The 26,805-nt window shown below is 41.9% G+C and overlaps 1 protein-coding gene across 4 annotated transcripts in view; it reads left to right on the top strand.

The window, feature by feature from the left end:
* The window catches only part of LOC143527906 (receptor tyrosine-protein kinase erbB-4-like), a 224,328-nt gene that overhangs the window by 66,626 nt on the left and 130,897 nt on the right, over window positions 1–26,805 (top strand). For 2 of the 4 annotated variants that reach the window (XM_077023282.1, XM_077023283.1), the window contains 5 exons: window positions 2,209–2,304; window positions 2,534–4,445; window positions 4,554–4,622; window positions 7,971–8,036; window positions 8,222–10,926. The exons of the other annotated variants lie outside the window; for them this stretch is intronic. In XM_077023282.1, the coding sequence (XP_076879397.1) occupies window positions 2,209–2,304; window positions 2,534–4,445; window positions 4,554–4,622; window positions 7,971–8,036; window positions 8,222–8,436 (2,358 nt within the window). In that variant the 3' untranslated portion in view covers window positions 8,437–10,926. Of the gene's footprint in view, window positions 1–2,208; window positions 2,305–2,533; window positions 4,446–4,553; window positions 4,623–7,970; window positions 8,037–8,221; window positions 10,927–26,805 lie in introns of those variants that run through there. 4 annotated transcript variants of the gene reach the window in all.

The following is a 26,805-nucleotide window of genomic DNA, read 5'->3' as shown; positions in this document are numbered from 1 at the left end:
TTGCCAGGTCCTACAAAAATATCCAGCCCAAAGTCAGTGTAATTTGTTGAGCGGGGGGGTTGGCGAAGTGTAAGTTGTTGAGCGGGGCGGTTAAAATTGACACTATTTAAGTATTATATCGCTTGTAACTCCCGCGGTGGCCCAACTCAAAAGTAGCCCAAAAAACCGCACCCCGCGACCCCAGAATTTTTACCCGCGGAAGGAGTTTCAAACAAGCCCAATTTGGCATGAAAACCGCGAACCTGGCAACACTGCCTGCAAACATAACTTTGTTCATCGCGCTGAAGCGCGGCGCACGCGAGGTCGTGCACCTCTCGAATTTTGTAACTTTGGGCGTGCCGCGCTTCAGCGCAATGAACAACGCCATGTTTGCAGGGTTCATACACCTTTATAAGGTGGATGTAACGTGCAAGAACTAGGAGAAGGACACAGATGCTGCTGAGAGTCAGATTTATTGGTAGGAGTTTCCTCCCGTCTCCTAACCTGATCGGCTCGAATCGCTCTTGAACGGCGAGGCATTTCATTTACATTAACACTCGGAGCTTCAGACAACGAAATACTGCGAATGCAATGGTAAAACTCCTTGAGTGAACAGTAGTACACAGACTAGTTAACTAACACCTCTCAGACACGACAAGGAATACAAAAATACGAACGAGTTATTACACAAACAGTAAACAAACAAACGCATTCAAAAAGGACAATACAATAAACCGGACTAACGCAAAACAGACCTGGCGAAATCAACTAACTTCACTAACGAACCATCAGGAAACAATAACGCGTTGACTCAATAAAGAGTACAAAACCAAACATAGGATGATCTGCGAAACAACTCGAAACAAATCTAATTGAAAGGACCAAACGCTGAACATACAATGATCAAAGTTAAACACCAACATGATTAACGTCTTCACGTTCTCTCATGTTTCGTCCTGGAATTACAAGAGGCTCGTATTTGTTAACGTAATACACACTGTTCAGTCAGACAGCTATTTGTTGTGAAATGAAGTAGTTACAATATCAAGCATTTCAAGTACTTTAGCCTACATTCCAGCACTTTTCAAACCTGAAACACAAAGCAGCATTAAAATGCTAATTCCCCTTTTGTTGAGGGGTGTTTATTTTATACTACCACATATAGTTTCGGACAACACTGCAAAGCGGAAAGTATAAACGCCTCCACCGCTCGTTCACGCGAGGTGGGCGGAGTCGAGCGCTGTGGTCACTCAACCAGGCTTTAGCGCCCTTCGTTGAAATGTTCCAAAAGCACCGCTTGCAAACTGGTTTGTTCATGTCCTTCGGTTTTCCATCTATATCTGCTTCGAATCCAACAGCACTGCATTTGCTTTAGCTGCCATTTTAGCATTACAAACTGTCCTGTGCATTACGGCAGCTTGGGTGGGTCAAACGAAAGCGCATTTTATGTAAAAAGAATCGATACTTAAGAGAAACGAGTATTGTACCGTTTCAGAATGTTCAGTATCGATACATATCGATATATCGATTTTTTTGACAACACTAATTGCTAGTGTGTGGGTTTTGGTCTAACTGTACACCTCCGCATGATATTGTGAGTAATAATGTCCTGAATGTGTCCATTGGAGTTTCTTTTACCATTGCGAATTAAGAAAGAGCTTTGTGTCCTAACTTTACTCCACTCCAGAATAAACATTCTGTGTATCAACGTCCTGATTTTGTCAGTTGGAGATTTTGTCTTACTGTTGTATACTTAAGAATAGGTGTTTGGCCTTCGTCCTAACTTTACACCACTTCAGAATGGATAGTCTGTGTATCAACGTCCTGATTTTGTCAGTTGGAGGTTTTGCCTTACTATTGTATACTTAAGAATTGGTATTCATCTAGCTTTTTGCCTATTTCCTTTCCTTACAATCAAGTTACCCTTACAATCAAGTTACATTATGGGTTATAAGCCTTTATTAGGTCCAGGGCAAACTCACTGAAATCATGATGTGCTCGTACTTTCTTGTAACTAGCCATTTCCCCTCCAAAATACAATTTTTCTTATACTTAAGTGACCTTTAGTGCAAATAAACTACATGGATAATGTGAAATGAACTTTCAATTCTGGCAGTAATCAATGGAATTTATCGAATTTGTTTAGACTTATTTCTAACTTCAGTCCAATGATTAACATGTAAAGATGTGGTAAGCCAATTTAATTATTTTTTGTACATTTTTCTACAGGTATTGGATGAATTTAAGCCTTCACAGGCAAAAATATCACGTTACAACCCATCAATTTCTATCTCAAAACAGAAGACAATTGAAGACAATGAAGAGGTACTTTGTAAATCAGTTCAATTGTAATACAGGTATAATTAACAGTATGAGTCCTTTAGTCAGTTAACGATCACTGAATTACATAAAAAACCGTTTTCTGTATTTTCTTACAAACTATATAGCTACCAAATATACATTTTACTGCATTATTGTGTTCTAAAATAAATGTAATGTTATGTGGTGCTTTGGTGACTAAAATCCAAGTATTTTCATTTTTAATTATTTATAGGTTTCGAGTGACATGGATTGTTCTGACAACACTGACTATGATGATGTGGACTATGTACCTGATACAAGTGATAGCTCCACAGAGAGCAGCTTCTCCAGCAAGCAATACAGCACTTCTCCAAAGCCCTATCCCAAAAAGAAAATTATCAGCTTTCCTAAATCTCAACTAGAACAGGAATCCTATGAAAACGTTGGCAGATCATCCACAGCTCATGATGAGTCTACATATGTCGCATCAATGCCAAATTCTAAAAATAGTTGGCGATATAACAAAAAGCAGTTTTGTTACTTCTGTGAAAAGCCATACTCTAAAATTTCCAGACACTTAGAGTTTGTACACAGCAATGAATCAGAAGTGGCAAAGGCTTTTAGCTTCCCAAAAAATTCTAAAGAGAGAAGAGTGAGATTACGACACTTGACAAACAGAGGAAATTTCTCTCATAATGCCATGGTCATGCAGAAGGGGAGTGGAGAGATTGTTGCATGTAACCGCCCCAAAACCTTAAAACATCCACAAGATTTTACACATTGTTCACATTGTCACGGTCTGTACTCCAGGAAATCACTGTGGAGACATGTAAAAATCTGCCCACAGAAACCAGAACAAGTTGCTAAAACTGGGAGAAAAAGAGTTGCGTCTCAGAGCTGTTTTCAATGCCCCTCTGAAGTCAGTGAAGGTCTTTGGAAGATTGTGTGTGAAATGTCCCAGGATGAGATCTCAGCAGCTGTGAGACAAGACAAGTATATAATACTTTTTGGAGAGCAAATGTACAATAGACTAAAATCAAATCCAGGGAAAAATGAGTACATCAGACAAAAAATGAGAGAGATTGCACGACTTCTTTTAAAAGCAAAACAGTTGACTCCTCTATCATGCATGGAGGACTTCATTAAACCATCAAATTTTCCACATGTAATTGCAGCTGTAAGAGCTGTGGCAGGGTATGATGAGCATGGAAATACATACAAAATACCCTCATTGGCATTAAAGCTGGGCAACAGCTTGATGAGAATTTCTTCTTGTGTAGAATGCAGTGCACTAATTTCTGGGCAAGAGCAGGCAGCAAAGAGTGCCCAAAGCTTTAGAAGACTCTACGAAGCCAGATGGAATGAGGTAGTTTCATCTTCAGCACTGAATACTCTTACTGAGGCCAAATGGAACAAGCCCCAAGTGTTGCCCTTTACTGAGGATGTGAAGAATTTGCACACATTTTTAACTAATGAGCAGAGGAATGCCAAGAGTACCTTGCTTGCAGAGCCCAATGCAAAAAGATATGCAACTCTTTGCAAACTGACATTAAGTCAGGTCATTCTGTTTAACAGAAGGAGAGAGGGTGAAGTTTCTAAGATGCCACTTAAAAATTATATCTCTCGAGTGAAGACGCAGTTGCAGCAAGATATTGCCCTGGGTCTTAGTGAGTTTGAAAAGAAACTCTGTAGCCATTTTGAAAGAGTTGAAATTCGCGGTAAGCGAGGTAGAAAAGTGCCAGTTCTACTGACACCTGACATGGTCAGTTCTTTGGATGCTCTCATCAGAATGAGACAAGAGTTTGTACCTGCCGAGAATGGCTTCCTTTTTGCACGGCCAAATGCTTTGACAAGTTATCGGGGGGCTGACTGCATTCGAGAATATGCCAACGCTAGTGGCACTAAAAATCCAGATGCCATTTCTTCTACACAGTTGCGTAAGCAAGTTGCCACATTGTCAGCGGTTTTAAATTTGAAGGAGCATGAGATGGATCAACTGGCAAGCTTCATGGGCCATGATATCAGAGTGCATCGGGACTTCTATCGTCTTCCAGAAAGCACATTGCAGTTGGCAAAAATGAGTAAGCTTCTCCTTGCCATGGAGAAAGGGAAGCTGAAGGAGGTTCATGGACTTAAGCTGGATGATATCGTGATTGACCCCATGGGTAAGTGATATAAATTAACCCGATCAGTCTTGTTTTTTGTATCCTTAGCTATTGTTACACATTCTCATGTTTATGTAATCTACTAAATGATGGTTGTCATTTTGCTAGATGAAGTAGATGTGTCTAGTGATGCTGAACAAAATGAAGAGGCAATTTCTACAAATCAGGAACCTTCAGGTAAGAATTCTAAGGATGGTTGTAGTACTGCATTTTGATTTGAACATGGGGGGTAAAAGCACTTAATTTTAACTTGTTAACATATTGTTAAAATAGACCACAGTAAGCTGAGTTTTGGCCTTTGTGTATGTAGTTTATTTTGTAAGTATACTGCTCAAAAAATAAAGGGAGCACATCCTAGATCTCAATGAATAAAATATTCCAGTTGAAAATCTTTATTTATTACATAGTGGAATGCATTGGGAACAAAATAACAAAAAATGATAAATGTAAATCAAAATTATCCCATGGAGGTCTGGATTTGCAATTATACTCAAAATCATAGTGGAAAATCAAATGACAAGCTGATCCAACTTCAGTGGAAATTCCTCAAGACAAATTAAAATGAGGTTCAGTAGTGTTTGTGGACTCCACGTACCTGTATGACCTCCCTACAACACCTGGACATGCTCCTGATGAGACGGCAGATGTTCTCCTGAGGAATCTCCTCTCAGACCTGGATTAAAGTGTCAGTCAACTCCTGGACAGTCAGTAGTGCAACATGGCGTTGGTGGATGGAATGAGACATGATGTCCCAAATGTGCTCGATTAGATTCAGGTCTGGGAACAGGCAGGCCAGTCCATAGCTCAATTGTCAGATTTGATCAAGTCAGTCCAAAGATATTCACATTTAAATTGGCCCTATTTTTTAATGCAATTAACCTAAAACGAAAGGAAATCTTGTGATCAAGAAATGTGCGCTAGTTTTAGCATGTGGCCGTGCCCGCTGTTATCATGGTTCATCGGGCCAACACGTTGTCTTGGGACCCTTAAAAAACTACCTTAAACTGTACAGACTGGGATAAAACTTCAGGAAACAATAAAGAAGAATATAATGTAACGGTCTGCTTATCTATTAATATCTTTTGAACAGTTCCACAATGTTTTTGAATGGTCCAAACGTGAAATTAAAATTCAAGCAGGGTCAAAAAGAAACAGAAGCGCAAAATGCGAATTCTTCTAACGGGATGAGAGAAAGTGGACATTCAGTTATGTCATATTAGGAAAACTCTGGGAAGTACCTCCTACAAACCGATGAAAACAGTGATTTTTTTTACCACGCGTTTGCGACCACTGATTTCGCTTAGACAGTGCGACCAGAGAAAAATGGCCGCAGCATTTGTGCGGCCCTCCAAATAAATGCCTCCCCACACCATTCCTGACCCACTGCCAAACCAGTCATGCTGAAGGACGTTGCAGACAGCAGAACATTCTCCATGGTGTCTCCAGACTGTGTCACATCTGTCACGTGCTCATTGTGAATCTGCTCTCATCCGTGAAGAGCACAGGACACCAACGGTGAATCTTCGAATCTTGGTGTTCTCTGGTAAATGCCAATCTCCCTGCACGGTGTTGGGCTGTAAGCACAAGCCCCACTTGTGGACATCAGGCCCTCATACCTCCCTCATGGTGTCTGTTTCTGACAGTTTGAACAGAAACATGGATATTAGTGGCCTGTTGGAGGTCATTTTGCAGGGCTCTGGCACTGCTCCTCCTGTTCCTCCTTGCACAAAGGAGGAGTTAGTGGTCCTGCTGCTGGGTTGTTGCCCTTCTAAGGCCCCCTCCATGTCTCCTGGTGTACTGGCCTGTCTCCTGGTATCTGCTCCATGCTCTGGACACTGCTGTCAGACACAGCAAACCTTCTTGCCACAGCTCACATTGATGTGCCATCCTGGATGATCTGCACTACCTGAGCAACTTCTGTGGATTGTAGACACCACATCATGCTACTACCTCTATGGTGAGAGAACTGACAAAATGCCAAAGTGACCAAAACATCAGCCAGAAAGGATGAGAACAGAGAAAAGGTCTGTGGTCTCCACCTGCAGAACCTCCTTTATGGGGGGTGTCTTGATATTTGCCTCTCATTTCTACCTGTTTTCAGTTCCATTTGCACAACAGCAGGTGAAATTGATTCACGATCAGTGTTGCTTCCTAACTGAACAGATTGGTTTAAAAGAAGTGTGGTTGACTTGGAGTCACATTGTGTTGTATAAGTGTTCCCTTTATTTTTCTGAGCGGTATACAAAATAATATTAATTTAATCTTATTGGCATCTGTTTTTGAATATAGACTGGCTTACTAGTTTACTCAATACAATTTCTTTGAACCTGCAGTCACTGCTCATTTTATAATGATCACCTACCTTAACGCTCTACTACACAACTCAGTTACCGAACACAGGACCATTGCAGTGCATATATTTGGTCAGTGAATCCTTCTCAGCACAGCGGAGCCACATGGTGGTACTGCTATGAGTGTTGTTAGGGTTTTTACACACATCTGTGTCTAATAAGACTCTGTGCTAGTCAGAGTGGTCCACTACTATGGCCAGAAAACTATAATCTCTTGTTGGGATTGGGGTTAGGTGCCTTGCTCAAGGGTACCTCAGTCTTGGCCTCAGGCCTGGGAATCAAACCCACAACCCTCCGGTCACAAGACCAGTTCCCCATCATCAGACCATGATGGCCCCTGTGTATAAGTCCAATTATTTATTGTTAAACCAATCCTCAGTGCCAGTAATGAAAATGGATTTTTATATATTTATCCATATAACTTTTTACAGTGTATGATGGACAGAGTAGTGGTTAGAGCTGTTCTCAGTCAGTACAGCTTTTCATTCTGTGTCGTGGCAGGACGGTTATTCCAGAGATAGACTGGGAGGTCTTCAGCACTCACTGTAGTGCTGCTGATGAGTAGAGGGGTGTGTGATACTTGTAACTTTTTGTCTAGCTGTCTCACCTCACAGTAGGCTCTCTCATCACTTGATCCAAATGCTAAGATGTTTAGGGACAGTTATGGGTAGGCAGGATATACAGGCTCCAGGCTCAGATTGATGGAGTGGTATAACCTGTTGTGGAGTGTCTCTAGTGTCTGATGTTCAGTGAAGTCTAGAACCCAGTTGCACAATGGAGACTGTAATCCTAGAGTGGAGTTTGCAGACCAGCTCAGCATTAGCACTCTTTTAGTCCCGAAGCTAAAGTCAGTCAACAGCATTCTGACATTCTAGAAGTACTGACTGTAATTATTTGTGATTTGTGATGGCACATTGTGTTACCACGGTGATTGAACCACAAAACCAGTGCCACATACACTATCAAGTCAGTACCAACTCTGTGCTGAGAATTGACCAGCACAAATAATAACCAGGTAGCAGCAGGCATAAAGAGCTCAATTTTCCAATGATGTGTTATTGTATTGCTTTTACTTCATGCTGATCATGTTCTAAGTTGTAGCTTATTTGCTTACAAGATACTATGGTATTCAATATATCCAACCTAATTCTATTTTATATTTTAACACCTCAAGGCTGCCATCAGAATTTGGGAAAAGCAGAAAGGAATGATCCTTTGTCCCAAGGACAACTGAAACAAGGTATATTAGTTTAATTACACTGCTTTTAAACTCACATAAAGTAATGAATGATTACTATTTTATTTCATTGGAATGTAATGCCTCACAAACATTTAAAAGAAAAGCTTAAACTGATCTAGAATTTTATTTTAAACAATAGATGTCTGTTAAATTCCTTGTTAATGTGTATTTCTCAATTTGCACAGTGCCAAGAAAGAAAAGGACATGGTCTGCATCAGAAGTGCAGGCCATTGAGAGACACTTGATGAAATTTATCAGAACTTGTCAACTGCCAGGGAAAAAGGAGTGCGTTTCTTGCCTACTATCAGAACCTGTGGCACTTCAAGCAAGAGACTGGACTGCAGTGAAATTTTATATTAAAAACAGAATTACTACATTAAAAAGAAGTCAAACCAAGTAAAATTGATGTAGAGGCCGTAGGAGTGGTTTAAAGGATGTAGGGGCGATATAGAGGATATAGATGATGTAAGGGTGATGTAGAGAAATATGGGGTGATGCAGAGGGTTTAGAGAATTTTGACATTCATGAATTTACTGGCTTTTTAACGTGTATTAAAATGTATTTTTTTATTGTAAGGATATAGGAGTGATACGTGATACAAAGGACGTAGGGCTGGTGTAGAGGATGATATATAAGGACGTAGGGCTGGTGTAGAGGATGATATATAAGGACGTAGGGCTGGTGTAGAGGATGATATAAGGACGTAGGGCTGGTGTAGAGGATGATATAAAGGACGTAGGGCTGGTGTAGAGGATGATATAAAGGACGTAGGGCTGGTGTAGAGGATGATATATAAAGGACGTAGGGCTGGTGTAGATGATATAAAGGACGTAGGGCTGGTGTAGAGGATGATATAAAGGACGTAGGGCTGGTGTAGAGGATGATATAAAGGACGTAGGGGTATAGAGAAGGTAGGTGCGAAATGGAGGATGATGTAAGTGTGATGTAGAGGAACATGTAGTGGACTTAGGGCTGATGCAGAGGGTGTAGGGATTTTTGTTGTTCATGAATTTACTGGCTTTTTAAAGTGTACGTATTTTTTTATGTAAGGTTGTTAGAGTGATATAGATGATGTAGGGGCGGTGTAGAGGATGATGTAGGGGTGATTTTTGTCTTACCTTCATGAATTAACTTTTTTAAAAGTGTATTTTTTATTGTGGCAGTTATAAAAAATCGTTATTGTTATGCTATTTAAAGCAGTATTTCCTTGTATGTGACAAGTGTTAATCTCAAATTCTGGCCATTGAGAGACACTTGATGAAATTTATCATAACTTGTCAACTGCCAGGGAAAAAGGAGTGCGTTTCTTGCCTAATATCGTAACCTGTGGCACTTCAAGCAAGAGACTGGACTGCAGTGAAATTTTCTATTAAAAACAGAATTACTACATAAAAAAAGTCAAACCAAGTAAAATTGATGTAGAGGCCGTAGGAGTGGTTTAAAGGACGTAGGGGCGATGTAGAGGATATAGATGATGTAAAGGTGATGTAGAGAAATATGGGGTGATGCGGATGGTGTAGGGATTTTTGACATTCATGAATTTACTGGCTTTTTAAAGTGTATGTACTTTTTAATGTAAGGTTGTTGGAGTGATCTAGATGATGTAGGGGTGGTGTAGGGGATGATATAGGTGTGATTTTTGTCTTACCTTCATGAATTAACTTTTTTAAAAGTGTATTTTTTATTGTGGCAGTTATAAAAAATCGTTATTGTTATGCTATTTAAAGCAGTATTTCCTTGTATGTGACAAGTGTTAATCTCAAATTCTGGCCATTGAGAGACACTTGATGAAATTTATCATAACTTGTCAACTGCCAGGGAAAAAGGAGTGCGTTTCTTGCCTAATATCGTAACCTGTGGCACTTCAAGCAAGAGACTGGACTGCAGTGAAATTTTCTATTAAAAACAGAATTACTACATAAAAAAAGTCAAACCAAGTAAAATTGATGTAGAGGCCGTAGGAGTGGTTTAAAGGACGTAGGGGCGATGTAGAGGATATAGATGATGTAAGGGTGATGTAGAGAAATATGGGGTGATGCGGATGGTGTAGGGATTTTTGACATTCATGAATTTACTGGCTTTTTAAAGTGTATGTACTTTTTAATGTAAGGTTGTTGGAGTGATCTAGATGATGTAGGGGTGGTGTAGGGGATGATATAGGTGTGATTTTTGTCTTACATTCATGAATTTACCTTTTTAAAAGTGTATTTTTTATTGTGGCAGTTATCTATTCTTATGTTAAAAAATCGTTATTGTTATGCTATTAAAAGCAGTATTTCCTTGTTGTATGTGACAAGTGTTAATCTCAAATTCTGTTTGTAAAATGATTTGAAGAAATCTGAAATTTTAACTGTAAAGTAAAGAAGCTCATTACCACAGTATGCTTTGTCACATTTTTGCATTCTGATATGTTGTCACCTTTTATTATACAAATTCTGGGAACCAAAGCCACTGTAACATCCTCAATATATGCCAGACCTGGGCACTGTATGGCCCGCGGACCACATCCGGCTCTCTATTTTTGACCAGCCCAGCTCAGATTGTTAATAAATTAGAAGTCAAAAGTAAACGTGTGACCAATAGCTACCCAAAACAAAACTACACTTTATTTTGAAGGCAAGGGTTTTGTTTTTGTTTTTAAATTTGCATCTGCCCAGTCAGTTTGCTCATGCATCTTTACTCTAATGTGTCAGCAAATTTGTTGGACACCTTTCAAGAAATTTGCTCTTGGCTTTTCAATATGTTGGTGAACAGTAAAAAATTACTGTTATATTTATATAGAATGCAAGAAATATATGCACGGTAATGTCCCCACTTTTCATTATGTCCTTACTATGGTGGTTTGAACAAGAAAATTGAATGTATGTGTTATCATGTCCTGGGTTTTCACTAAAACTTGAAAATGTCCTAAGAATGCTGTGAAATTTCAGGTGTCTTAAAGAAACAAGTTGGAGAAGATCTCAACAGATGGGCTTGATTTGTGTATTTTTTGCAATGCAAAACAGTTTTCATCTCATTGCTAGACCCCTCAGAAAGGCATGTACCCATTTTGTAGGTTATTTTCAGGTGTCCTGACTTTTCACATAAACAAGTATGTGTGTGTGTGTGTGTGTGTGTGTGTGTGTGTGTGTGTGTGAGCATACGTGCGTGTGCTTGAACATGTCTCATTTTGATCTCCCCAGACGTGCTCCAAGCCCCGGGTGCGGTGCGCTCTTTGAAGCAGTGAGATGCTGGTATTTGATAATGTCGCTCTCCTGCTACACCACTTAACTCTGCAGCATGGCTAGCCAGGCCTGGTAGGTGGAGGTGGCGGAGTCCACCATCCACCTTTGAAAACTTGTCACTCATATGGTTGACCATCCACTTTGAAAGCTTCTCACCCATACAGATCAGCATTCATCTTCAAGGTCACCATCCACCTTCAAGAACTTCTCATCCATGCTGATCACCATCCACTTTGAACAGCTGTTCACTCTTATGGATCCCGACCCAGAGCATGCCTGGGTGTCCGGAACACAGTCCTGGCAAGGCCGTTCGGAAAGGAGCTGCTTTAGTCAACAATAAAGGTTGCTGTTTCTCACTCCAAACCCTGTTCACTCCAATTAATTCTACAAAATCAGAATGGAGCCACAGCTCTTCACATCTTCACACACACACACCCACACATCATTTTTCTTACTGTTCTGTTGGGGGCCCAGAACTCAGTTAGAGCCTGTTTCTTTAGTTAAGAGTTGAAAGTATCAAATGTTACAGCAAAAAGGGCTGTCATTTAAAAATCATGATTAACTGCATATTTAACAAATGTAATTCCAGTATATGTGTGTGTGCTTGTTTGTGTGTGTGTGTGTGTGTGTGTGTGTGTGTGGGCCACATATGCTGTATAACCCAGCAGACCAGCGATACTTTTGTCTCCTAGGCAGCATAAACAGCTCGAATTCTCTGACATTCTTAACCTTCAGGAAGGACGACTGGTCTGTAATCAAATGTTTGGGCTCCTACTTACGAACTCCCCGTGGCTCTGCAGTGTGTGTTTTCCACTCTCTCTGTGCCACTTGCTGACCTCTAGTCCTGCGCTCCGGGAACAGATTGCATCACTTACGTGACTAGTCTTAGTCAGTATTTCATACACACCCAGTTCTCCTCAGGAAACACTTTCCCATCCTTGCCCGGGTACTCGTGATTGAGAGATACTCTCCGGCAGTGGAACGATGCGTACGGCTAGCGCTAGTGGATCCACGGTGTGCACGTTACTCAGGGGGCCTTTGTCGAGCGTCTCTTAGACTGATTTTCCGCCTGCCACTTGACAACCGCTCGAATCCTCAGCTGAGTAAATTACAGTGCATGGAGGCGATGGACCGTACCGTGGTCCATGCCAGTAGGTATGAGGAAACACACACACACACACACACACACCACATCACAAATTAATTAGAGGATGAAATGCTAAACTCTTCTCCCTCTTTCTTTTCCTCACTCTCTGCCTCTCAGTGTATCAGACACTCTCTTTCGTACTGCCATGCACGTCTTTCACATGATGCCTCTCTCTCTCTCTCCCTCTTATACACACACACACACACACACACACACACACACACACACACACACACACACACACACACACACACACATACACACACACACACACACTCACTCACTCTATCTCTTACTCTCACACACTCCTTGTCTCTCTCCAGCTTGGTAGACTAATTATGAAAACATGTCAAGTGTGCCTGAGTGTACCTCATGGCCCTTCTGTTTTTCGACAGAGCACTGAGTTGGATAAATACAGCCAATGTACTAGTTCCTCAGGTCAGACATGGACCATCACGTAAAGAAGCAAAACAGGAATCTATAAACAAGTGAAAGGCTCCCAGTGCTGAAAAGATCAACATTAAGTTAGCTTCCACTAAATTTCTTTTTAATGTTTTTCCTCACTGTCCACCGATGCTGTAATTCAGGGTGAGCATAACTGCCCATGGTTGCTTTAGTGCTGACTTAGAACTATGTGTGCTTCATATAACTGTGTACAATCAGTTGAATGGTTGAATAAAAAGAAATAAATAAAATCAGGAGGGAAAACTCCAAAGACTGCAGAGGGGATCGGCCATTACCATTAGCCTTCAAAACTGAGATAAATGAGAAAGAGAGAGAGAGAGAGAGAGAGAGTATGTGTGTATGTGTGTGTGTGTGTGAGAGAGAGGAAGAGAGAGAGAGAGAGAGGTAGAGTGTGTAAGAGATGACAGAGAGAGAGGTAGAGTGTGTGTGTGTGTGTGTGTGTGTGTGAGAGAAAGAGAGAGAGAGATGTAGTGTGTGTGTGTGTGTGTGTGTGTGTGTGTGTGTGTGTGTGTGTGTGTGAGAGAGGAAGTGTGTGTGTGTGTCTGTGTGTGTGTGAGAGAGAGAGAGAGAGAGAGAGAGCAAGAGAGGTAGAGTGAATGTGTGTGTCAGAGAGAGAGAAGGGTAGTGTGTGTGAGAGAAAGAGAGAAAGAGAGAGGTAGTGTGTGTGTGAGAGAGAGAGAGAAAGAGAGAGGCAGTGAGAGTGAGAGCCCTATAGGAACACCTCAGGGAAGCGGTTAGAAGGCCAACTCCATGGCAGAGGCAATGAAGCTCTGTGATGTTCACCTGCTCAAACGTTTATTCGGTTTTCAGCATGAGATGAGATGGGCCTGGAACTAAGAGCTAAAAACCAAGCTGGGAGAATAATGAAGTATTGCGAATCAGGTGCACGGAGGGGGTGGGCTTCCTGAGGGAATCTCTCCTCCAACACTCCCCTTCTCCCCTAACGGAGGACTCTTCACCCTTCAGCGAACGGGGCGGAATTTCAGCTGATCGCGGTAGAGCTGCACAGCAGAATCGCTCCTAGAATGACACCTTTGAATGGTGCAACCTGTATCCCGGACAGGCCACCTGCCTGCCATGAGCACATCGATTGTGCCATTGTGATGTGCAATATGTCATGTTTTTTTCTCGCCTGCCCACGGTTTCAATGTGTAGAAAGATTGCTTTGTATTTGGGGGACATGAATGATTTGAATCGGTCAGTAGTCATCTCTCAGCAGAGCACTATCTGTGCTTTCAGGCTTTTGTATAAAGGAAACAAAATGAGCAGACAAATTTGTCACTAGCTGATAAAGAATATTTTTGGTTAATGACCAAGATGCAGCTTTGGTGTGTCCAGCTGTATTAAATAGGTTTCTGTGGTTAGACTTAATAAGGAGAAAAAAGGTCCTGTTTAATGTTTTAGTGATACAGGCAGGCATTGTTGCTGAAGGAATAAATGAATGAATGAATTAGTGAATAAATGAACGAATGAACAAATGAATGGGTGAAGGAATGAAAGAATGGGTGAACAAACGAATGAATGGGTAACTGAATGAATGGGTGAATGAATTAATTAATCAATCAGTCAATGGGTGAACGGATGAATGAATGAGTGAATGGGTGAATGCTTATTCACACATTGTATGATGGATACAGATGTAAGACTAGAAAACCACAGTCCATTTAGACACATAGATATGTTGATTTTCCTACAGCACCTCGTGGTTGGAGGTGCCAGGCGTAGTTCAGAGAGTAGATCACATGGTGTGAATGAGGCGCGAGGCGTTTATGGATGTCACACCAGAGATTAAGAAGCATTTGCGATCATCCCCGATTTATCCCGCATTTACCATGAGACCAAAACAAGAAAAAAAAGAGTGCCACTGAGTGTGTAGTGCGAGACGTAGGGCCTAGCGATTGAAGAACTGTGTGCTCATTTGTGTGTGCGTGTGTGTGTGAGAGTCATCTGTCTAGCTCGTAGTGAAGACCAAATGTGACAGTGCATGGTCATTTCACATTAACAGCAATTAACAGATAATTAACTGACAAATAAAGTGTAGCAATAAAGAAACAGAGAAGATCTCCTTGCCTCTTCTATCCTCTTCTATCCTTTTGTGGCTCTCAGAAGAAGTGATGAACACTGTCGGACTGAGCAGCATGAGTACAGGCCCTTTTGCCAAAGATTTGCTAGAAATCTAGAGAGCTGTGATATTTTTCAAGGTATATGAAGTGGTTTTCAACTTTTTGCAGGTTACTGGTCTTTATTTACAAGTTTTGACTCCATATGCTGTTTGTTTTTGGTGCCTGCACAAGTCATCAGAGAAGACTGCTGTCCATACGGTTGGAGATGGTTCATATGCTGTTATGCACCACAACACAGTGTCTTTGTCCTACCAAGGTGTTCAGCTGGTGATATGTCATCTCTCCCTGCACAGTGAAAAAATTCTTGACCTTGGCAAACAATGTTAATGAAAGAATGCCAGTGACTGGTTAAAAGAGTTTTTGATTATGGTTCAAGACAGACATATTCATGTTTGTGCTCTTCATGTTATAAATGCTTCAAAAAGCAAACCAAGGTCGTTCGACTTCTACCGGAACTCAGAAAAAAATCAGTTTTGCTTTGCCTACCATTTACCGTAGACTTAAATCAGTTGTTTAAGCTCCTTTAGTTAGTGAACCTCGTCACGAGTTGAACACCCATTGCTAATTTGAAATAAAATCTAAATCATTCAGTTCAGGTTTGTTCAAAGACTGGTAAACATTATGTACTGTATGTCTTCTGTATGTGGAAGTTTAACATTCGTGGGGCTTGTATGTTCAACATTGTGCCTGTAAAACTAAACAAGCTACTATTCGTCTAATAAGTTCCCTCACTGATGTCATAATGCAAAATGCTTATTTTACATTTTTCAAACCATTTTTTCAAAGACATTTTTTGTGGTTAATCCTCATTGGCAGAATGAGTATACATTTTATTAAACTGAGTTGCAGAGAAGCTACTTGCTGGTTTTACTCTGCTGGTTTTTCCTCGAGCGTGGACTTTAATCGCCAAACAGAGTGTGTGTGGGCAGCGTCTGCAGGCCTAGCCCTCGGTGCAAGCAACTGATATGGCATTGGCCCGACCGGTGTGTGCTGGTGTTGGCGAGCGTCTGTCAGTTCGTGTTGGCTGGTGGAAGCGTGCCCTGATTCGTGACCGCCACCTACACAGCTGTACCGGTGGCACAAACCGTCATTTATTTATTCTGAGGCCCAGCATGGGACACTGCTGTAGACCTATGTCAGTGGCTTGTGAGATTAAGCTTTTAAGACTTTTGGTCTAATTAAGAATTAAGAACTTGGTCTAATTGTCTCTGCCAATGAGGATTAACCACAAAAAATGTCCCCTTTTGGCTATTATGAAGAAAAAATGGTTTGAAAATGACACAGATTCAGAAAACTGGTCTGTAATGACACTACACAGTACTCCATTGAAAGGCAATGAGTGTCAGATTTACGGTGTAATCTATCTCAGTAATGACCCCATGACCATAAACACATTTCAAATGCATTTCAAGCCCCCCAACCCACTTCCCCTTCCCCTACGATGGATTTGTACAGATGGATTCCAGCAGAAAGGTAGAAGCTACTTTGGTTTTGTTCTCGAGGTTTCCATTCATTACAACCCAGCCAGAATAAAACAGCTGGGTGCTCATTACAGTAATACGCAGCTCTCCATCCACTGTGTTAAATAATTCATACTTTTGTCACTCCATCACTATCTGTAATGTCATTTGAGATCAGACTGTAATGATTTCATTCTCACACGGATAGCACAGCAGTCCGACTCTGTGGAAATGGTGGAGAGATCTTGGGGTGTCATCCCCAATAATTACGATTGCGTTTCTGTAATCGTGTTAAATTGACTTTAACAGGAGCAGGAGGTTGATTTCTTAATTTCCGTGCCTGCCTTTGTGCATGTGTTCATAAATTTTTTTTTGGAACTTGGAAAACGCTATCATCTCGTTGAGATTGACATAGGTTTATATGATTATGGCAGCATGTATGTTCACTGCAGTCTGAGCTTAACACATCACTGGTGTTATCAACACCTTCAGGAGTTTTAATAAAAAGAGGATGAAGAAACAGCAACAACAAAAAAGTAACAGTCCTCAGGCAACCAGCACCGGTACCAGCGTCCATCTCAGTGCTGGTGCCAGCGTCCATCTCAGTGCCGGTACCAGCGTCTATCTCAATGCCTGTACCAGCATCCATTTCTGGGCTTGAGGGGATGATAGAGAATCTTAGGGTGTCTGGGAGCATAGATGGCCAGCCCACCAGCAGGGGGCAGGCCAACCAGGAGCTGCACCAGCCAGAGTTGGCTCCATGCCAGCACCAGCCTTCCAACTCCGGAAACTTCCGGAACCATGTCGGAAGGCAGTGGAAGTTTCTTTATGCTGCAAAAGTAAAATTCATTAATTCATTCATTACCACAACTTAATAATTTGTTTAGACATTCATTTGAATGCTCATTTATTCTGGACGTCTCTTAACATTCTCTTACTGCCGCTGAAGCTTGTACACGAACCCACCCCGGACTCTAATGTTTACTACTGCCGTACCATCATTCATTGGAGGTGTGACAATAGAGGCTCCAGAGTGCCTGGTGTAGCTGTTGCCAGCCCCTGGCCCAGGGAGGGGCGGCTGGCGGGGGGGCCCGTTTAGCGCCAGCGCGGCCCGATTGGCGTGGCCGTCCCTCTGGCAGCCGAGCTGGTCCTGCTGCGCAGACGGAGGCGAAGGAAAGACGGCCGCTCGCCAAGTCCCTGCCCCACCCACTCCACCTGCCCCGCCCACTTCATCTGCTCCACCCTTTCATCACATTAACCCTTTAGAGTCTTGGAGGCAAACGTATATTTGTATCGTGACATGATGGCCAACAGCTGCAAAGTATTTTACACGAAGGTGAAAAATAACATTTTTATTGTTGCAAACTCCCCTCCCCTGAGCACACACATTTATGCCGCAGAGATTACATCGGAGTCATCTGCAACCGTGAGTAACGGGCTGAAATACTTGTGAAGACGTGGTGAAGCATCTGCTGAGCCCAACTGGTCCTTTGCCACGTGTGAGATGGATGTGGTTCAGCTCCCTGTCCCTTCACCTCTCTCACTGAAGAGGAGAATAAAGAGGTTTTTCTGTGTCATCTTCCACCTCGCCTGTCCTCCTGAAACCAGAACTCTACGCAGATCCAACACACTCCCACACACATACCCGCACAGACAAAACTGTGTACATTAGCAGTAGTTGATATGTACACAATAATACTCTAAAACATTAAACACAGGTGTAAACATGTACAAAAAAATTAAGGCAGAAAACAAGCATAGTTTTTACTGTATTTTACTGTATTGCTAATGGTAATTATATTACTATAAATTAAACCAAGATGTTGGACATTAGAGGGCAGACCAGGAGGGTTTCCTGTTGATGTCACGTATATCTGTGTTTGAGACAAGTAGTTCCCCTGAAAAAGGCAAGCATGGATAAGCTGAAAACACAGATAACATGATCTCATTAGGATTCCGAAAGCTTCCATTACTAATATCATACAATGGACCACTGAACTGGCCCCTCTTCGACGGAAGAGACTACATTTTCTCCTCCTGGAAGCTGACAGCTGCATCACAGCCATGGGAAAACAAGCTGGTAAATCAATTCTGAATTTGTGTTCATTTTGTAAAAAGGCTTAATCATGAAGCTGATTGAAAAGCACCTGCACACCTCTGCTGTTTGAAACACCAGTTAGTATATCTGTGGAAATCAGCAATCTTCAGCAAAGCCACCATACAACTCAAATTTATCTTTACATATCCTTGTGGATATTATATTTATTACAGAGGTTATTTCACAGCTACACTATTTGTTATATATTATGACAAGTGTGAAATATTTGGTTAGCTAGCTAACACAGATTGCTGTAGGGGCCTGTTTGAAGGACAGACTATCTGAGTACTGAGTGGTGTACTGATATATATATATATAGTGAAGCTCAAGGCTTCTAGTAGCTACACTGTTAACAACCCTGCCAAGCTTCTTTGATGGTTGCCAGTGGAAAAATGTGCGTGATACACTTGTATAGAATAAACCTTTAAAGGGAGTGAATTAAATGTGACCTTATCAGTTACTGCAACCAGGCAAAAGTGGAGATTTACTTCAAGTGACCTGTCAGGTGTCTGTCGGGGGTCTGGTGTCTGTCGAGTGTCTGGTGACCTTGGTTGAGTCGGCTCGGTGGGCGCTGTACCACGAAGGTGAGGAGGCTTTTGCCACTTTTTTACTGCGAGAAAAGTGATCACCAAATTTGACAGGGTAATTTAACTCAATGCATTAGAATTTATTCCACGTCAAATTGCCTGGGCTCAGCTCTGTCCAACACTGATCTCAGTGCCGTTAGGCGAAAAGAACCTGATGCCAAGGGCATGCTAATATGTGAGCTTAATAAAAAGTTAACGTACTGTTGCACTGTAAATCATATGGGGCAGGTGTGAAGCTGACACATCGCCTGACTGAGGTTGTTTTGATTAACTAGGATCAGAACTGTCGAACACTGGCCTCCTCCAGCTCCTCGTTTGTCTCCTCCTTGTCTGTCTCCTCCTCCTCCTCCTCCTGTGCGCTTGTTCAAACTGAACTGCGGGAGTTTGCATCCATGGAGGGGTTGTTTACCAGAGGACTGCATTCTGGGAAGCAGGCCTTCTTTATGCACAGTCACGGCGTTTCTCCCTCTGCCTGGGAGAGACGTGGCATTCGATTCAGACTGGAGGTTGCGACGGCTGGACACTGCGAGGGATGGAGGGATGGACGGGCAGAGAGAACATGAATGCGCAACGTTTCAGACCAAGACTCGGCTGTGAGATTTTCAGGCAGATATGCTGATGGATTCTGTTGTGTGGGTTTTAACTGGCAGGAGAGAGAGAGAGATTGTGTGTGTGTGTGTGTGTGTGTGTGTGTGTGTGTGTGTGTGTGTGTGTGTGGTTAGACTGTATGTCACAACGTCAGCTTTTTTAGTAAGCTTTACAATATAAGTGTCCTGGCTGTCAAAGTGTTTGCGCATAAAATGGCAGTTTAGTCACTGGTTAAGGTTATCTGGTTAACTGAGGAAAGGAATGTCATCTGGAGGTAGGCTGCTCTAGCCTGAAGCCATGTCTTTCTCCAGTTCTTCAGTCTGTAAACCTGCATCAACATGGCAAGAGAAGCATCCCCCCTTTCTTCAGATTCTGCTGATTGTTACAAAAGATGGCAGAGTTCATCTCCATCCCTTACAGACAAATCCCTCACTGCATACTGTGGTCACATGGCCAAATGAATACAAAAAAAACATGTCTGATTTCATTGAATCAATAGAACCCAGATCATTAGCATCTTTAGCGTCTGTGAATCTGTCACATAAACCATCTTGACAAAAGCTGTCGCCCCCCCCCCCCCCCCCCCCCCCTTTTTTTGGGAGGGGGGATGATCTAACATTAGTGTTAACCTAAAAAGTAGTCCACTTAAAAATTAGACATCGTTTTACCTTGCTAAACGAAGACCCAGACAAGCGTGAGGTAATTTAGCAGGAGGTACAAATCGCCCACTGCTGTGAGCGGCCAGTGAGTGGATCAGGGTGTGTTTGGCAGCAGCAGGTGGAGGTGTGATGGATGGCCTGATTAGTGCTTTGGCGGGGATACTTCCTACAGATGGTACTTCGCTGTAGGCTTCTACACACTGCCTCCTCCCCTTGTCTTACCTCCCTCCATCCCTCCCTCCCTCACTCCCTCCCGCTCTGTTCGTCTGCCTCTTTCATGCCCATTCCCTGCTGTGGGCCTCATGCTCGTTACGTAGGGTAATTTCCAGCATAAACAAGGAGTGCGTGGTTTAGTCAGCGCTGGGTTTCACACCCTTCTGACCCAAACGGGCCTACATCCCTACACACAATGTCCCCACTGTGACCGCCTCTCAAATTACAGATAACAAGTTCACCCATAAAACCAGTTTGTTTGTTTTTTGTGTGTATCACTGAACTTATTAAGACATGAATACAGAAATTAATACAGACATTAATACAAATATTAAAACAGGTAGTAATACAGATATTTACAGTATGTCCAACGGGCCATGACAGGTCAGCTCAGTTCTCCTAAAGTTTTGGTGCCATATTTTTTACTTTTTTTCCTTCACAAATAGAAAAGGGCAAAGCCCTTCCTGGAATAGCGTCCACATGGGGGAATGTTATTAGAGTGTAATCGGAGTGTTTAAAAGCTGCCGAATGTGTCCCACACTTGTCCTTGCAGACCTGGTCACTCTGCCTGGTGTCTTTGGAGCATGGAAGTGATCGCTTAGCGATGAGCATATTTTCACTTTTTTTTTCACCCCTACGCACACCCCACAGCAACCCACACAGCCTGTGACCAATAAACATGCAAAAGCAAAATGTTGTTTTCATTATGGAAAATCTTAATTTTCCATAATCACACCATTGAGCCCCAGATGACCTTGGCTTCTTTCATGCTTTGCAATATGGGTGAAATATTTTACTATTTTAAAATACAATCTCGATGGTAGAATCCCTCCCTTTTCTTCTTCTTCTTCTTCTTTCGGCAATTCCCGTTTAGGGGTCGCCACAGCGGATCAAACTCCTCCATCTGGCCCTGTCCTGAGTGTCCTCCTCTGACACACCAGCCACTCTCATATCCTCTACTACTGCATCCATAAACCTCCTCTTAGGTCTACCTCTCCTCCCTCCTCTGTACATGTCCAAACCATCTCAATCTCGCTTCTCTAACTTTATCTCCAAACATGCTACATGTGCTGATCCTCTAATAAACTCATTTCTGATCCTATCCTTCCTCGTCAATACAAATGAGAATCTCAACATCTTCATCTCAGACACCTCCATCTCCCTCACCTGTCTCTTGTCAGTGCCACTGTCTCCAGTCCATACAACATAGCAGGTCTCACTATTGTCCTATAGATCTTTTCTTTCATTCTAGCCAACACTCTTCTATCACAGATCACCCTAGACACTTTATGCCACCTACACCACCCTGCCTGCACTCACTTCTTTACCTCTCATTTACTTCCTCCATTACTCTGTACCCTCGACCCTAAGTAGATAAACTTGTCAACCTTCACCAAATCAACTCCTTGTAACTGGACCTGTCCACCGTCTGCCCTCTCATTCACACACATGTACTCTGTTTTACTCCTGCTCACTTTCATTCCCCTGCTCTCCAAAGCATATCTCCATCTTTCCAAGCTCACCTCCAACTGCTCCCTACTCTCACTACAGATCACAATGTCATCAGCAAACAATCCCTCCCTTTTGAGACTCATAATTCAAGAGTTCAGTTTCTTATGAACCCTTATATAAAGTAAATTTGTATAAAGTATATTTGAATAAAGTTTATTTGAGACTTTATCAACATCATGTTAATACTGTCTGTATAGTCATCTTGGTTTGGCCCAGCAGGTCTTTGCAATCTAATACTTTTCACCATAACATTTATCTTAATATTAATTTACCCTATACCATATTTTTGTATATTGTATATGTACATTTTTTTGTTTGTTTTATGAGAAGAACAGCTTAAGAGCTTGGTGCTGAAAGTTGTTCAGGTTCAGGTCATTGTTCTGTGTGTATGGGATCTGAAAGGAGAAGTTGTGTTTACAGATATTTAGTGGTTTAGTAGAGTTCAGATTATTGATATGATGATGGTGTGTCAGCCCGTCTGTGTCCTATTATTTAATAAAACTGCTTTATTACACAGCATCCTGAAATAATGAACAATAAGAAAGAAGTAAGGTAGACAAAACCAGTGAGATTTCCCTTGGTCTGGGCAGGGTATGTAGGTGCATATTCCAAGAGGGCTTCCTGTTAATCCTAATCTCTGTTGATGGACCATGTTCAGGCTGGCAGGGCTGCTGATTTCCTTGTGCCAGTCTCTCCCATAATCTCTCTGTGAAGTCTTTCCCCTATTGATGATTTCCAGTCTTTCCCTTGAGCTTTCTGTGCCAGCTACATCACTGTTGCTGATTTCTCTGCCAGTCTTTCCACTTTATCTCAACCCCCTTTGCAGTCTCTCCACTGTAGCTGCCTCATCACCACTGTCTGATGAAAAATATGCATCGCCACTGTCACGAGTGTACAACGTGCAGGAGAAAGGAAGCAAACGTGAGTCTCCTACTGAATAATGAAATTAAACAGAAACGAATCCCATAGTAAAAGCGCGCGAATTAGAACTAAAGAAAGCCAACGACACAACTACAACAGAGAGAGGGTTTTACTAAAAAAAGTAAACAAGGGTCACCAAAGTAACGTATTAATGCACGAGGGGTGAGACAGACCACTTGAGTGGTGGTGTGGCACCCAACCAAAAAATAAAGACGTGAAACAAACAAAAACAACGGAGGCTGCGTTGGGGGTGTTACTCACATTTTTAGCAATTATATATGAAATGTGGGCGTACGTCTGACTGTCAGTAGTAATTACATATATAAAATTGAGAAGGAACTTTTTTTCACTACAGTGGCAGTGTTGCTTCGTCGTGTTCATCTATACGTTTAAGGTAACTTCGTCGATTAGCTTTGTTTCTGCCTCAAACACTCATTTAGAAGAGCAGGTGTATGTATTTAGACAGGTTTAGTTTGAGTATATAAATTTGCTAGCTGTCTAGCATTGACTGACAATAGCTAGGTAAATGGCTCAGCCGCGCACGATAAAATACAGATCACACGGGTTTATTCAGAATGCGGAATTCCAAAAACGGGATGAAAGGGAGAAGGTCGATAAGTGAAAGACAAAAGCCTAGTTGTGCCACCTGTCCAGGCACCCCAACACAGCCTACACAGTGAAAAAAAACAAGTCTGCACACAAAGTTGGCAAATTCAGGAAGAGTTTTTGATTTTAAAATATGGGGTCACGTGAATGTAGCGTTGCATGATGGGATGCAGTACACCACGAAGATAGCTCTGTTCGCCTACTGGAATATCTTGCGGAAGTAGTATGTTATCCGGGGATGTTTCGCGTACTGGAATTTTTTTTATTTATTCGCACACTGGATACTGATTTGGGGCCCAAGCAGTATGCCAGTAGCATGTAGTAGGCTATTTCGAACATAGCCTTCACTTTTTTGGTAGGAATGCCTTCTCTCTCGTTACATTCATCCATCTCTGATTTGTTTTTCGGGTTTGTTGTTCTCGCTGTCAGCACTAACCTCGCAAGAATTGACACTTGGGCTACTGCAGGTTGCCATTCTCGCGAGGCTAGTGACATAATTCATTTTTGAGAGGCACTTGAATGCTTTTTTTAAATTATAATACTGGAAATTATTTTGTTCTTTGTTACATGTTAGACATGTCAAGAAAAGCTATTATTTCAGAGAAAATGACATTTTCTACCAAATAATTGATCAATGAAGGCCCTGATTAGATTAATAAATATAATTTATGACACCCTGTGCACCAAAATATTCCTTTTAAGAGAACGCTTTCTTAGTAACTTGAATTATTATTTTTACCATTATAAGCATTTTTTGGTGACATTTTCCTTAGCTTCCTGTGCAAATTTGACCTAATACCTAGACCCCCCACCTAATTCCCCCTCAGCTCGTATCCACCGCACCACCCCTGCCGCCCCCTCCACAAATACTCTTGCACAAATGGAAGGAAGTTTGTACTGAAAATAGTATCCTGGCACATACTGACACCCATCCCTCTGGTGAGTTGATAATTACACTGTCAAGGCCCTTTAAAATATCATTGTTGGCATTTCTAGATTGTTCTGTCTTTGACAGGTCGTTCCGTTCAAGAGAAAATATTCAAATATGAATAATGGGTTCTTAAATGGCTGAATTGTGCCTTATAGGACAGGTATTTAAAATAATATTGGAACAGGATTAATCAAGAGGAACTACATTTGTGATGAAGTACCATAAATTATGCCATTTAGCTAGCTTGTATTATTGAAACAGGTAAACTTACCATTGTTAAACAATGCTGAAAAACACAGACTTACTAGTTAGTGAGATTACTACTACTACTAATAATAATATACAAGAAAAAGAATAATGATAACATCAATAAAAATAATGTTTCAAATGCAATTATGTATCTTCATAAATGCTTGATAATGTGTTGGCTTCTTCAAATCCCATCGTAAACGTGTGTTTTTGTCTATTATGTTAATGGATTATTAAGAGACACAGAGAGAAGGAGAGAGAGAGAGAGAGAGAGAGAGAGAGAGAGAACCATAGATGTGTTTTTTAATGGGTTTTTAAGAAGTGAGTAATGATCTTAGATTTACGCATTAAACATTAGTCCTGACTGACAGAAGTAAGACAAAAACCTGTCCGCATGAGTGCGAAGATCCAGTCTGTAAAGAACTTGCCACTTATGAACACACGCACAATGAATTTGATTTGTGTGTGTGTGTGTGTGTGTATGTATGTGTGTGTGTGTGTGTTTGTATGACAGTGTGTGAGTTTGAACGTGTATGTGTTGATGGGTAGGAGAGAGAGTTGCATGTTCATATGCACCCTTGAGCTTGACCGACATGAGGATGGTGACCATCTGGGTCTGAATTACACCTTTAACATCATTGAAAAATTAGCCTGTATCTCAGGGTAGTGACTTCAGAAACCGTGCATGCATCAAGGTGAAAAACTTTTAGATTGGCCCTGCGTTTGTTTGTGTGTGTGTGTGTGTGTGCTTCACTGACTTTGGAGAATGTTACTTTTGCAGTGACTGTGATGGATATTCTGCTGGAAGTTTGAAATGTTTAATGAACGACATCAAGAATTTGCAAACTGTGAACAAAATTGTTCACACTCTTATATGGCATGGATGTCACGGACTGTACTTAAGAAAGAGTCTCTTTCAGAGTTAGTAGGTTCTCCCCTTGTTCAGGGCCCTTGACTGGGCTCACGGAGGGCCACATCATTAGAAGATGATGAGAAAGCGTTGGGTGGGAGCAGGGCCACAGGACCTGGGTGGGAGCATGGCCACAGGACCTCCGCATCACCTCTGCCAGCGGTCCTGGCGAGGAGTACCCTCCCCCCATTCTTTTATGTTCCCTCTCTTTGCTGCATTTTGTCAATAATGAAAAAGCGTGACATGGGCGTGCGGAAGTGTCTACGTGAGCGCGTGTGTGTGTGTACATGCGTACACGCATATGTGTGTGTGTGTGCATGTGCGTGTGTTGTCACTGTCCTCCTCTGCAGTTTCAGCCCCTCTGTCTCGGATTTATGAGCCATCTCGCTTTAGTTACTTTAGCAGACCTGTGTGTGTGGTTGTGTGTGTGTGTGTCATAAAGTGTGTGTAGAGATGCTGGGGCTGGATTTATGAGAGACACACAAAGAAAAAGCCTTATCACACATTTCAGTTCTTTTAATGGATTAGTTTTATGTAGCTGCTCATATGCATTTTATGCTTTTTATGAAGCAAAAAAGAGTTCCTTTTAGCTATTGTTATTCTGAGGTGCTTGTTTCTTTTCAAGACTCTTAGTCATTTGCCTTTAGTCAGTCCAGGGTGGTAAGGCCGTGTGGAGCTGGTGACTCTTTTGAAGAGAGAGACTGGGTGCCTTTCAAGCATAGTAATTGCAAGCTTTAAAAAAACACGAAACAACCAGTAGCAAAGATGACTTTACAGAAACTCTTTGAACAGTAGTCGTTTGTTTTGTTTTTTTTTTTTCGAAGTCTCAGCCGTTGTTTTGTTCGTGCTCTCAAAGAAGCTGCGGCTGGGGAGACGAGGAGAAGCAGAAGGTGTAAGCTAGGGGCGGGTGGACAGGCGTGGGCGACCCCCACGCAGACACATCAGCTCGTCCGCCTCGATTCCAAGAACGGACGCGTATTCTGCAAGCTAACAGGGGAACACGCAATGAGGGTGTCTTTCAGAAAGAAAGAAAAAATCGCTCCGAGGCCAAACCGAGACCTTGCGCTCTCTCTTTC

The sequence above is a fragment of the Brachyhypopomus gauderio genome, chromosome 12 (genome assembly GCF_052324685.1).
Source record: "Brachyhypopomus gauderio isolate BG-103 chromosome 12, BGAUD_0.2, whole genome shotgun sequence".
Taxonomy (NCBI): domain Eukaryota; kingdom Metazoa; phylum Chordata; class Actinopteri; order Gymnotiformes; family Hypopomidae; genus Brachyhypopomus; species Brachyhypopomus gauderio.
Note: the sequence above shows the minus strand (reverse complement) of the source record. Positions and strands in the feature narration are given on the sequence as shown.